Source organism: Perissodus microlepis, chromosome 11 (assembly GCF_051167445.1).
Source record: "Perissodus microlepis isolate ML-2025 ecotype Zambia chromosome 11, ASM5116744v1, whole genome shotgun sequence".
Lineage (NCBI taxonomy): Eukaryota > Metazoa > Chordata > Actinopteri > Cichliformes > Cichlidae > Perissodus > Perissodus microlepis.
Window position 1 is genome coordinate 24,215,611 of NC_140471.1, and position 13,469 is coordinate 24,229,079.

Consider the following 13,469-nt stretch of genomic DNA (forward strand, 5'->3'; position numbering starts at 1 on the left):
GCGTGGTTAATCACTTCCAGGAAGCTCATGACATTTTTTGTTTATCTACATGGGACAAGGCATGGCGTGCGAAGGTGGGTGTCCGAGTACGATCTTTTTCTTAGGTTTAAACTTAATGCACCTTCACTGCAGGCTAACACCGGGCGTCAGTTAAACATTTTTCAGTCAAGTCACCCGTACAAATCACATTACTTCCTTCATAGATTTCAAAGTAATTAAACTCGAAAGTTGCGATTATAATTCTCCTGAAAGTAGGAGCAGAAATGGTTTTCTTACATATGCCTCGTTGCTAGTAATAATCAATTTGACAGCTGGGTTGCAGACATATAAAATCTGTGATGTCGATGGTTGAATCACACAAACTAGCGGTTAGCAGATTTTGTCTTCATATTGACCGGAAGTGGTATTACAGAGATGCGATTTTAGAGGAGACTTGTTCATACACTTTTGATAAAAGTTGCCTCCGCGTTGTTTAAAGCTGTTTAGATCACTACACATTGGGTGTTTGCAGGAATACAACGGCACAGGTACAGTTAGCTAGTCAATAAGTACCGATGAACTTTAACTTAACGCTATGGTGGGTGGGAGTCAATTAGCCATTCATGCTAACGTTAGCTGCACAGGTTTCTAATTAGGCTATTCGATCTTTGTTTTAAAGCCTTGTTAAAACTAATGTTACCTTAATTATGCGTTAACGTTACAGTTTATGCATTATGTTACCCATGTTTATGTGCAGCACTCTTCCTGTCTTGCGCTTTGCCAGGAATGGATGCTACTCAGATGATCAGTGACTCAATCTTGGAGTCAGATGAGGAAGATAATGAAGAGGAGATCGAAAATAAGAGGGGACGACCGTTGGCTAAACTGTGCATCTTGAAAAATAAACACATACCTGAGGCAGGTGAGTGGCTAACTGATGTTGTTTTTACACGTGATCTGCACAGTCTGGTACTACTTAAGATAAAATAGCCTTTATTAGTCCCACACGTGGGAAATGTGTAAATCTTGCATACAGAGGGGGAAACATTTGATCCTTTGGAGAATTTGCAACTTTGCTCAGTTACAATGAAATGAACAGTCTCTAATTAGTATGCTAGTTTCATTTTAATAAAGAGGGACAATATAAACACATTACATAATATTTGGTCCCCCTTAATAGTTAGTGATGAAACTCTTGTTGGCAAAGGATCAACATGGTCTAGTGCATTGATCCATTAATTCGGTGAAGTTGTCCGGTACCTTCAGCATTAAAACAGCCCCAAAGCATAATTTTTCCACCTCCATGCTTGACTGTGGAGATGGTGTTCTTTGGGTCGTACTCTGCATTTCACTTCCGAATTTCACTGCCAAAGAGCTGAATTTTGGTTTTATCTGACCACAGCACTTTATCCCACACCTTCTCTGAATCATTTAGCTGTTCACTGGCAAACTTAAGACGAGCCTGTACATGTGCCTTCTTGAACAGGGAAGGCAAGATTTCAATCCATTACAGTGTAGTATGTTATCAGTGGTGTTCTTGGCTGCTTTCAGATCATTAACAACCTCCTCCATGTAGTTTTGGCCCAGCAGTTGTCACTTTCTCACCAAGCTTTTTGCTGATGGTCTTGCAGCCCATTCCGGCCTCGTGCAGGTCTAAAATCTTGTCCAGGACATTCTTTGACAGCTCTTTGGTCCTGCCCATGTTGATGGAGCGGTTGGAGTGTAAAAAATGGATTCTTCTGATTTATTGTAATGTTGTACACAGCCAATCTGCAGGTGCAAGAATTCTGGTTGGATTCAAGAGGATCAAATACTTACTTCACTCAATGACATCCAAATCATAACTTGTAATGATTTTTTTTCCTGGATTTTGGTTAATGTTCTGTCTCTCTCAATTAAATTGATGTTTTATAAGCAAATAAAGTAAAATAAACTAAACAAAACTGACTGGCAACAAATAGGAAAGCCAGTTTGGGAGTAGCATTTTGATGATGATGCTCTCTTTCACACAGAGTTTCCCCTCTTTTTGGGTGATAATGTGCTTGGCCGTGACCCCAACTCCTGCACTGTGCCCTTGCCGGCATCCTCAGTGTCCAAACAGCATGCTACTATCTGCCTTTGTGTGTACCGGAGACGTGCCTGTCGCAGTGAAGTGGACATAGAAGCTTTGGTTTGGGACTTAGGGAGCATGAATGGGACCCGCAAGGGCCGCTTAAAGCTGACTCCTAATGTACGCTATGCCCTCAGTGAAGGTGACAGTTTGGTGGTGGCGGACATCCCGTGTCAGTTTGTCATTTGTGGCGTAGACTCTTCTCAGGGGGACGCAAGCTCTCCTCTGAGACAAAATTCAGGGGTAAAGACCAAGTTGCCAGATGCCTCGGGAGAAAAGGGAGATGACACAAGCACAGACAGCAAGAAATGTGTCAATGGAGGGACAGAGACTCCTGTCAGAGCCAGCTGCCTGACCTTTGAGCAAACTCCCCATCAGCCACAGGGGACCTTGGTCCCAGAATCTGACTCAGACAGCGAAACAGGAGTAAGAGGAGAAAGAAGACGAAGGACTCTAGGTTTGTACATTATGTAAATATTTATAACTATTGAAGCTATGCTTTTTGGACCTAGTGTTTACAAGTTCACTTTTATTCTCTTTGTAGTGTCTGATTCTGACTCCCATAAATCCAGCCCCATCAGCTCGTCATTCTTGAGTCCCCCAGACAAAGTTGTCCCTGAAAGGTATACCCATAAAAATAAGCTATTTATTGGTATTCTTTTTGTAACTGTCATTATACTACTGGCTTAGCCATACCCCATTAATACATATGTTTGACTTGTTCATTGTAAGACCTGTTAATTTGTTTTTTCCCTGTTCTACAGTGACAATGAAAGCCCCACGACAGTCTCTTCTTCCTCTAAAAATAAACCAAACAGACATGACAGCTTCACCACACAGGAGACAGATGTAGATGCGACGCGACAGCAGTTGGAGGAAAAAAAAGTGGTCGCACTTGTGGAGGACAGTGAAGAGGAGGAAGAAAGAGCAGTGCAAGCGGGGACAAAGTCTCTGAAAGGGGGTTGGCATATGCCAGTGGAAAAGGAAAGCAATGCCAGTTTTACAGGAGACGGTGAATTGTCAACACCAGCAGTCTCTAGAGACGCAATCCCTGCATTTAACATGGACAGTGACACTGATGTGGAGGGAGAGGACGAAGAAGTGGTATCAGCGGGCCCTGTGACCTTGAATACAAACCAACAAGTTGATCAACCTCCAAAGACGGCCCAGTTTCACATGGACAGTGACACAGATATCGATGAGGATGATGATGCTTCAGGTAAAGCTCCCAAAGCTCTGCCTTCCTCTGATGAGAACGCCAAAACTCCTCATGCTGTTTCAGTTATTCCACCTGAAGGCGTCACCATGGACAGTGACACTGATGTGGACGATGATGCGGTCGTGTCAGACGCTGCCACAAAAGCAGGACCGACAGTATGTCAGAGTGCGCACACAGCAGACTCTGCTTTTTCAGTGCAGTCAGAAGATTTTCACCTCCACAGTGACACTGATGTAGATGAGGACGAAGCAAAAAATACAACAGATGAAACGCCTAATAAATCAGATATTAAGCTTACAGCTCTTAAATCTGCTCCTGTGGCTCCTGACAACCTGCAGATAGAGAGTGACACGGATGACGAGGCTCTCCCTGTCCCTGCCACCAGTAAACCCTCAGTGGTCGCTGCTGTTGCAGATTCACGCCCCACTGCAGTTGCAGATGCTGATTTGGAGATTCTCTCTGACAGCGACACAGATGTGGAAGATGCGTCTCTTCTGGCTATACCTGTTGGTGTCACAACCTCGTCAGCTTCTCCTGGCCCAACTTTAAAGGCTTCTCTGGCAGATTCTGATGCAGATACAGATGTGGATGAATCTAGCATGCCCCCTGCTGGGGATGAGGCTAAACCAGCTAATGTCAGAGTCGACGGTGATACAGAAGATAAGAAGTCAGATATTGGAGAAGAAGGTGAGGACCAGGTGCCCGGGCTGCACAGGGAAACTACACCTGGGTTGCTGGCTCCCCTTCTGCAGAACTGCTCCACTCCTGTGCAGATGTCAGGTAATCGATCAATCTTCCGAATTCATTTAGACTGCAAATATCTACTCGTTTGTTTTATTGCATTACCTTTCTAAATACTTTCTAAAATTCAGTAACTGATTATATATGACATACATCAGTGGCACAGTTTTAGGTGAGGCTCACTCTGAGGATAGAACTAGCCTGTGATGTTACAGTGGTCTCTTTACAGGATATCACAATGACTTGTAATGCAGTAATTGCAAAAAATACAATCTAAAAGAAATATAATCAAAGAAAATAATACAAAATATGTGAAGTGTATTGTTGGTGCTCAAAATGAAGACGGCGCCTGCAGGAGAGAGAGGTTTGAAATGAAGAAATCGATCTGTTTTTAAGTGAGTGGACTTGAGATTCTGTGTTAACTTCTTCGATCCAATCGTGTAAAGTGTTTGTTGTGTTGCGATGAGAAAGCATCAAGTTTAAATTGACTTTTACTTTGGATTTCAGATGAAGAAGTGGAAGACATGGCAACTCAAGCCTTCGTCAGTCCCTCTTCAGGTTCATTAATGCGTGAGTAAATGACTTTTAATAATGTCAAACGAGTCTGTTTCAAAAACATTAGTTCATTTCTTTCTCTTGGCCAACAGGAGCGGCAGTGCCTGCAGTAAGACCTGTGGTATTGTCATCCTGCTCAGACATCCAGGAGGAGGAGGATTTTGCTGTGGCTGAGACGCAGTCCTTTACATTTCAGAGCCGTGACTGTGTGAGCAGTGAGGAACCAACCCAAGCTTTTGTACTTGAGTCTTCCTGTGACAATAAAAATGACCAATCTACCAAAGAAGAGTCTTTCCAACTGGGACTGTCTGACAGCAGCCACCTGCAGTGTCCAGACCAAGCTTTAGCTATGGAGAACACCCAAGCTTTTGTTTCTGTGGAAAGGGGTGTGAACCTGGAAGATACCCAAGCATATGCAGCCATGTCAGCTGCAGACAGATCCTCTGCAGAAAATGACGCGAACCTGGAGGCCACACAGGACTATGTAGAAGATAAAGAGCCTGAGCGATATCAAGTAGATGTGGCCTTAGAAGCAACACAGGCATATGTGGCAGAGCCGTACAGTCACGCTGAGGATGATGCAGATGATGATGCTTGTGAGACACAGCCTTCAGACTTTACTGCCTCTTCTACTCTTGCCATAGCAGAAACCCAACCAATGTTGCCTATTGCAGGAGAGGAGGATCTGGCAGCTGAAAATCCAGTTTGCTCTGTTCAACAAATTCAGCCGAGATCCCTCAAGGAGGATGGTCCAAAGGCAGCTCAGCCTCAGGAGAAGGGCCTCAGCGACGCTCAGTCTGTAACTGAAACTCAGCCCATGTGTACAAGTGACAGTGAAGCAAGTGATGATGAAGGCTCATTTCCAGCTCAGCGAAACAGAACAGCAAAGCCACTGCCACTTGAAGAAGCGCAGACACAAGATCTCACTTGTTCAGAGTTGTCGCTTCCTGAAACCCAGCCCATGCACGGTGGAATTGCTGAAACCCAGCCCATGGCTACATGTGAAGATGATGATGAAGACTCAATGCCAGGCCCGAGAAAAAGGAAAGCAAAGCAGCTTCATCTCGAAGAAGAGGAGACGCAACCTGTTGCAGACTCTGAGCTCTCCATTGCTGAAACCCAGCCCGTGGCTACATGTGACGATGATGATGAAGACTCAATGCCAGGCCCACGAAAAAGGAAAGCAAAGCAGCTGGAGCCTGAAGAAGAGACGCAACCCCTTGCTAGTTCTGAAGTCTCTGCTCTGGAAACTCAGCCCCTGAGTACAAATGAAGGCCAGCAAAGTGATGAAGAGGACGTGATTGCATGCACTCGGAAAAGAAAAGCAAAGCCACTTCAGCTTGAAGAGGAGCAGACGCAGCCCCTCACTAGTGCTGATGTTGAAACCCCGGCAGTAGTGACAGGTAAATGTGATGATAAGGACTCAATTCCAGGTCCACGGAAAAGAAAAGCAAAGCAGATGAAGCTTGAAGAAGAGACACAGCCAGTCGATAATTCTAAAATGACCCCTGTTGAAACTCGACCCTCGACAACAAAAACGGGATTATCGTCTTCAGAAGAATCTGAAGCTGGAACCAGTGGAGCTTGTGTTCCAAATTTAAGAGTGACAAGAGCAAAACCAAGAGAAGAGGAAGATCAGGCGGCGTGTCCTGGACCATCCAAGAGGCAGACTAGAGGAAGGAGTGGAAAACCTTTGTCTGATGGTGACAACAATAAGGAAACGGTAAAACGGGCTAGAGGGAGAAAGATAACGAAGCAGCAGAAACATGATGGTGAGGAAGAGGATGAACCACCGGTAAGAGAAAGAAACAAGCAGGCTGTGAATAAGAGCCTGATAAAGCAACAAGATGGGAAATCTAGAGAGGAGGAAGATGGTGCAGATCTCAGACAAGAAAGAGAAGAAAATGATAAAGAAAGGAGGACGACTGATGAAAGAGAGAAGCATCAGGATGAGATAGAAAGGCAACTCATGGAAGAGAAGTTAGAAACAGAAAGAAGAGTAAATAAAGAACAAGAAAGATTGCAGGCTGAAGATGCAGCGAGAGCAGAGAGAGAAATCAAGGAGAAGGAAGAACAACAGAAAATAGAGTCTGAAAGGATTGAAAGAGAAGAGAGGGAGAGGTTAGAAAGAGAAGAAAAAGAGAGATTAGAAAGGGAACGAAAGGAACAAGAAAAAGAAACTGCAAAGAGAGAAGAAGAAGAGAGGCTTGAGCGGGAGCAACAACTGCAAGCAAGACTCGAGAGAGAGAAAGTGGAGAAAGAAAAAGAAGCCCAAGAAAAACAGTTGAAAGAACTGGAAGAAAAGAAAGAGGAACAAGACAAATCCAAAACGCCTTCAAGAGGCCGAAGAACAACCAGAAGAACTATTGCTTCACAGAGCACAGCAGAGCCAGACCAAGACTCAACTGTATCAACCAATGACGATTTCCCAGCAAGGAGAACCAGATCACGCTCAAACTCCTCCAACTCGGTCAGCTCGGAGAGGTCTGCTTCAAGTGTCCACACCCAGGAAAGCAAGGGCAGAGGCCGAGGGAGAGGCCGAGGGACAAGGAAGACCAGTGAGACACCCCAGAAACCCGTCGCCAGAAGCAGCAATCGAAGGACCACTGTGGCTGCAGGGGCCGTAGAGCACAAGCCTGACTCGTCCAACTCACTAACCCCTGAGGTTTCAAGCTGCAGCGTGAGCTCTCATAACAGAGGAAGAGGAGGCAGGCAGCGAGGAAGAGCGAGGAAAACAGAACATGACCCAGACTCTATCCCTTCTGTTAGTCAGAGTCAAAGTGATCAGAATTTAAGCCCTGCCAGGGGAAGAAAGGGCAAGAAAGCTGAGGAGTCCTCCAATGAGGCTCTCCATAAAAATGGTAAAGAGGACTCTCAGCCGGCTACAACCACTAGAGGGCGACAACAAGCCAGTGCAGCTACAGATGAGGAAGACCAGTCGAAGCAAGAGGAAGCATGCACCAGCGAGGAATCACTACCTAAAAGAAATATCAGGGGCAGAGGTCAGAGAGCAGTGAAGAGTGAAACTGTGGAGAAACCAGTTGCTCCTGCGGTCAGTGATGAGGATGATGATGAGGCTAAAGATAAAAGAAAAGCAACGAGAGACTTGGAGGCAAATACTGGAGCAGATCTCAGCTGCAGCAAAAGGACAGAAAGATCTTCAAAAACGGCAGAAACAGACGAGGAAGAAGGAAAAGGCAAAACAAACGATAAGATTCCTGTTAGTTTACAAGGGAAGAAAAGAGGTAGAGCATCCACCGCTCAGGCAAAGAAGGGCGCAAAAGAGTCTCTCTCAGAGGTGGAGGAGGAGGAGAGAGAAAAGATGGAGGGTGAGACTGTGGAGAAAAAAGTCAGAGGTCGACAATCAGCGGTCTCGAGAAAGAAGAAAGAGGAGCTGGAAGAAAGTGGGACATCTTTAACCGCCACAAATCAAGATGCAAATTTGGAGGCATCAGAGGTGACTATTGCTTCACTTTTAAACATACGCGGCCAAATGGAAACCATAAAGATGCGGTTTTGATTGAAACAAAAATGCATTAACATTGAAGGGTAAATCAGATGAAATGGAAAGCTGAGTAGTAAATAATTAGTGTCGAGAAGTTCTGTTGTGAAGGAAGGCTTTTACCTTGGCTCAAGGCTATGGTGCATTTTCCTCTCTGAGTCAGCCTTTTCAATATTGATGAACTACCATCAACATGAGTTACTCTCTCTGTTTCCTCCACTTTCTCTAGAGCAGTCTAACCTGCTCCACATCACTGCTAATGAATTAAGTGGTTTAGTGGTCATCCAGTCACTTCCTCCACTTACATTTTATGGTGTTTGCTTTCTGGTGCAAGATGTTGTACCATCTTCTTTGCATGTTCCATACTTTGCCCTTCGCTGTCTTCAACCTGTTTTGTTTTCCCTGTCTTTACCTACCCTCTCCCCTATAACAGCCCCAGACTCCAACCAGCAACGTATCCCGGAAGCGGCAAGCTCCTGCAAATTTCTCTCCCGTGGCAAAGAGTCCTCGCTCCTCCTCTGCATCCCCAGCAGCAAGTGGTCGACTACAAACTGCAGACCAGGCATACAAGGTCTCTGTGGTTGTGTTAGCAAAACACGCATTTTGTGTTTAGGAAAGAGACGCTCATACGGTTGTAGCTAGGCTGATCAAACCTAGCCTAAGACATCGGAATCATAGTGACAAATCCTATACTTGTATTCTTATATACTAAACATCATATTAAGAAACACTATTCTAAACTATCTTAGCATCTCGACAATGCTCTCAGTCATATTACTGAGCTGTAGCCATGGAAACGTATTATTTATGGAAAGTCCACCACGTGGTGCTAGCATTACATGCTCTTCCAGTTTTTTCCCAGTTTTTCCTGAAACATGCTGCTGGCACTACATTTAAAATGAGTGCACATGTATGTTTACAATTACAGTTTAATATAGTGTTTAAATCTTTTGTCAATTCATCAGGCTTTAGTCTTATAAACATTTTACTCAGTGTCCTAATAGAATTGTAAAATTCATGGTGTGGTTTTGTTAGCATCATATTATCGATGAAGCTTTCAGAAGTCACCGCTCCTGCTCAAAACTTTTGGATATTTGGACGCATTATAATAAACTAAACACAAAGCCTCCTCCATCTAACCTCTGTGCACAGTGGTCTATTATAACAGCAGTATCTACTCATCCAAATCATTGAAAGTAAAAGGATTTCACTAAGCGTTGCAGTCACACTTAGAGCTGCGTAATCAATTTGTGCAGGGTTAAAGTTATTTTTGGTTTGTTCGTGCAGATGAGAGCAGGTGTTTTGAGCTCACGAAATCATTGTTCTGCTAACCTCCTGCAGCTTGTTCTGAAATTTCAATTGACTCTGGGGCATGACTGTAAAATGCATGACAGTGCTTTTCTTTGAGAGAAATGCCTAATTTCACACCTCTATTTTGCCTGCATGGCAGATTAAGTTGACTTGAGGCTTTTGCTTTCACAGGTTCTGTTCACGGGGGTGATGGATGAAGCAGGGGAGAAAGTGTTGGCGCGCTTAGGCGGCAGCATGGCTAAAGGTGTGGGAGACATGAACTGCCTTGTGACTGACAAAGTGCGCAGGACTGTCAAATTCCTTTGTGCTCTGGCCAAAGGCATTCCAATCGTCACTACAGACTGGCTGGAAAAGGTATGTTTGAAAAACTGCAGTCAGAAAGTTCTCTCTTAATTTATTGCAGATGTATATTATGATAATAGTCAACCTTCTTCTCTGTTTTAGAGTGGCAAAGCTGGGAGCTTCCTGTCTCCCTCCTCTTTTATTGTTAAGGATCCTGAGCAGGAGAAGAAGTTTAATTTCTCCTTGCACGAGTCTCTAAGGATTGCCAGCAGCCAGCCTCTCTTAAAGGTACTCACTCATTTTTCCTTAGAGTGAGAGGTTGACAGTGTGCCATTAACAGTATTTCCACTAGCAGACGGCACGGGGGTGGTGCATGATGTTTTCGTGATGGGAGCCCATAAACGTTTGAGTCATCCTCAGTCTAAATCTGGTTTAATACTTCCCTTCGAGCATTGTTTTGAGCCTCTTTATTGTTAGCAATGTTCAAATGTTCAAAACAGCAGCCTGTGGATTGTTTATCATCATTCTGTGGCTTAGGGGAAAGTAATTTGATATTTGCTGTAAATATACTGATTATATTGCATGTATTATGTTTCTCAGCTTGCGCTATTTCATAGAAGCTTGTAAAGGCATACTTTGTTACAACATAATACCAGCTAAAAGTAGACATATAATATCAAATTTCAATCCCAGGAGGCTTTTACTAAATTTCTTGAAGAGATTAAATAAAAATAGATTCACTCATCCATCTATTTTCTACCGCTTATCGGATTCAGGGTTGCGGTGGAGCCTATCCCAGCTGTCCTAGGACAAAAAGCAAATAGACCATTGGATGTATTCCAAATAAAAGTAGAGCAAAATGCTTTGCCTTCTTTCTGTCTCTCAGGGATACGAGGTCCATGTTACTAGATCGGTTAAGCCAGAGCCAGTTCACATGAAGGACATCATTTCCTCCAGTGGAGCTACCTTTCTACCAAAGATGCCCTCTTCTAATAAGGTGCCAGTTAAGCTGAGAGCCCTTCTCCGGCCAAACGTTACATGAAATAAGTCTTTGCTTATGATGTTTATTACCTACATTTTAATTCCTCTTCTATTTTCTGTCACCCCCGTCTCCCTCTCTGGCTCTTAGCCTCACACTGTAGTGGTTTCCTGCGAGGAGGACTGGCCTCTGTGTCGCCCGGCTCTGTCTGCATCTCTCCCTGTCGTCACCGCTGAGTTCATCCTCACAGGGATCCTGCAGCAGAAACTCGATTTTCAGTCCCACACACTCTCGCCTTCCACAGCAAATGTACAACCTGCAGGTGGCAGAGGAAGGGGCAGGAGGAAGACTTAGTACTCCCGGAGCAAAAATACAGTGACTGTCTGTGTATGAAATCTTTAGCTGTGAGGTTTGTCCGTCATTTCTGGATACACTTTAAAACTGTAGACCAGTAAAACACCTGTTAGCTATTGGACTGTGAAAGACTGTATTGAATGTATTGTCGATTGTCCACTGATGTAAATGCGTCATTTACAGACATCAGTGCTGGAAGAATGTGAATTATTTGACTGTCCATCATCAAATATTTAAAGCTAATTTTACAACTTTCCAAGAGAATGAACTGAGAAACGAACAGAAAAGTAGTTAACTTAAGACATTTTGGAAGAATGGTGAAAACTTTCTTTCTAACCTTGTTTGTGCAGTCTTTTTCTTTTGCCTTGTACACACAAACACATTGAAACTGTTAAAGCTACCTCCCCTCTACTTCATACCCTTGTTTTTTATGTAGAAACAAGCAGAGCAGGAAATTAACACTGCTAAACTGCTGGTACCCTCCATGTGTGCGAACTGCTTCAGCTCAATCAGCCTGTTTGGCAGGTAACCAACCTTGAAGAGGGAGTTTGTGTAAATCATGGTGGATGGGAGAATGGATGTGGAGATGGTGTCTGTTGTGGAATCCAACAGCCTTGTAGTCAGAGGGAAAAAGCTCGTTTCCGGCCTACATAAGAAGTTCATAGTGCCTTTTTAAATGGAGATAATCACGAAGCTACCCACGTGTCTTTCTGGGTTTTTTTTCTGTCTCCATTAACCACCATCATCTACTCCATTAAGGCCTTATCCCATCCTGTTCCTCCAGAGAGAACAAGACAGACTGCGGATGTACCTTCTGCATCAACGCCTTTATGGTGTTTGTTCTCGCCATCGATGTCTGTTTGCTTTATATGTGGATGTGTATTTTTTTTGTGTAATGCGCAAAGCTTGATTACTGACTCACTGTCACTGCTGTGTCACTGGTGTTTTAAAGATGGTAGCTTGTCATTTTTAGAACTGTTAGCCTGCTAATGCCTTAACTTGAAGTCTGTCCTCGTATCAAATAATTAAATGTCTCCATTATGAATGAAAAACATTAAATATTTTCCAGCTGTAACCACACTGTGCTGAGTTTAAAATTTCAGACTGAAGTTTCTAAATCCAAAAATTGACTTTCAAGTTAAACCTTTTTGTTTTTCAGTAGATTTGATTGTAATTTTAGACTACTGAGGACGTCATAAATGAAGAAGAGGGTAGATAAATTGGGAAGAGCAGAGGATTAGTGAGCAGGACGTGAGGGCAGCTATGAAGAGTGGAAAGGTGGTTGGTCCACCTGTGGAGGTGTGGAGATTTTTGACCATATTTTTGACACGCCCTTGGAGAGTGAGAGGATGTCTGAGGAATGGAGATGTGTACTGATACTGATTTTAAAGAACAAGGGTGATGAGTGGAAGGGTTTTAACTGCAGAGAGATGATGTGGAGGAAAGCCCAGCGAAGTGGAGGTATGCTGCAGAAAGAAGAGGTACAGAAATCAGTAGAAGCAAAACAAGACCATGAAACGGAGAGAGGTGGAAAGGTGAAGTGGATAAAGGATTTTAAAGACGGAGCTGCCAACAGGCAGGAATATAAGAGGAAGACCACCAAGAGATGAGTGGATGTAAGGAGAACATGCAGAGGTTTGGTGGGGAAGAAGAGGATACCTGGAATAGGGTGAGATGGAGATGGCTGATCTACTGTGGTGACCCCAAATGGCATAAGTGGCTCTCCCTTTTCTGGCATCTTCTTGGAAAAAAAGAAAACAAAGCAATAGTTTGAGGAAATGATGGACAATTTTTTGTGTTTGTATAAAAAATATGTGGTAAAAACAGTAGGTAGATAAAGTAGGTAAACAACAAATACTTTAATAAGGTAAAAGCATGTCTCAAATTAAAGATAATATAGCCTATTAAAAAAATTAAGTACATATAAACATATCAACGATATACAACAAAGTAAAACCATAATTGTTTTTTTTTTTTAAAGCTTACTAAATGCAGTAAAAACATTAATAATGACATTAAAGTGGATCAGTATATGTACAGGAATGTGTAGTGGACAATGCTGTGCAATAAACAGCTTTGTGCTCTATCAGTATCCTCGTGCATCACCTGGCTGGTACCTCGTTAAATACCCCCCCTAGCTGTCAGATGACCATAGGTATCTCGCGGACGAAGGGTGTCCGGTGTTTCCCGACACGAGTCGAGTGGCTCCGAGAGGGAGCAGAGCCCGACATATTCTGAACATCTTCCAAATGTTGAGCCCGAGTCGTGAAGTGCTGCTCTTGAGGGGGGCGAGGTTGCAAGGGAGGGAGACGACGAGGGAGAAATCAGGCGACGTCCGCACAGATTTTCACCTCTGAAAGCATCCCGACAGTCTGCTCCGTGAATGCACCGCAGCTCCAGCCGGCCACTCAAAGGTAAGTGCGCCGCAGAGCGCCGT

The 13,469-nt window shown here is 43.8% G+C and overlaps 2 protein-coding genes and 1 long non-coding RNA gene across 4 annotated transcripts in view; 2 read left to right on the forward strand and 1 right to left on the reverse strand.

Moving 5' to 3' along the window:
- mdc1 (mediator of DNA damage checkpoint 1) lies at window positions 1-12,107 on the forward strand. Of its 2 annotated transcripts, none has more exons than XM_084943465.1 (12): window positions 1-74; window positions 764-901; window positions 1,992-2,546; window positions 2,634-2,712; window positions 2,854-4,088; window positions 4,557-4,619; window positions 4,697-8,061; window positions 8,540-8,677; window positions 9,589-9,771; window positions 9,862-9,987; window positions 10,586-10,696; window positions 10,829-12,107. In XM_084943465.1, exons 1-12 carry the CDS (start codon window positions 50-52, stop codon window positions 11,030-11,032), a joined length of 6,222 nt encoding a protein of 2,073 aa, XP_084799591.1. In that variant the 5' UTR covers window positions 1-49; the 3' UTR covers window positions 11,033-12,107. The 2 variants fall into 2 exon arrangements, with proteins under 2 accessions (XP_084799591.1, XP_084799592.1); XM_084943466.1 differs by lacking the exon at window positions 1-74 and adding an exon at window positions 431-527.
- LOC146377943 (uncharacterized) lies at window positions 3,986-13,250 on the reverse strand. The gene is made up of 4 exons (XR_014801619.1): window positions 13,139-13,250; window positions 12,692-12,770; window positions 10,775-10,994; window positions 3,986-4,073 (listed from the first exon to the last, which is right to left on the reverse strand). It is a non-coding gene; the product is annotated as an uncharacterized LOC146377943 (long non-coding RNA).
- The window catches only part of LOC146377944 (uncharacterized), a 16,477-nt gene continuing 16,244 nt past the window's right edge, over window positions 13,237-13,469 (forward strand). Inside the window, exon 1 of the mRNA XM_084943467.1 lies at window positions 13,237-13,446. Coding sequence (XP_084799593.1) covers window positions 13,416-13,446 — 31 coding nt within the window. The 5' untranslated portion in view covers window positions 13,237-13,415. The remainder of the gene's footprint in view (window positions 13,447-13,469) is intronic.

Excerpts from the sequence above, each read along its gene's own strand:
- mdc1 (XM_084943465.1), top strand. The coding sequence starts at position 50 with ATGGGACAAGGCATGGCGTGCGAAG. Across the intron at positions 2,547-2,633 it reads AAGAAGACGAAGGACTCTAG|TGTCTGATTCTGACTCCCAT; the intron begins GTTTGTACATTA and ends TTCTCTTTGTAG. Across the intron at positions 4,089-4,556 it reads CACTCCTGTGCAGATGTCAG|ATGAAGAAGTGGAAGACATG; the intron begins GTAATCGATCAA and ends TTTGGATTTCAG.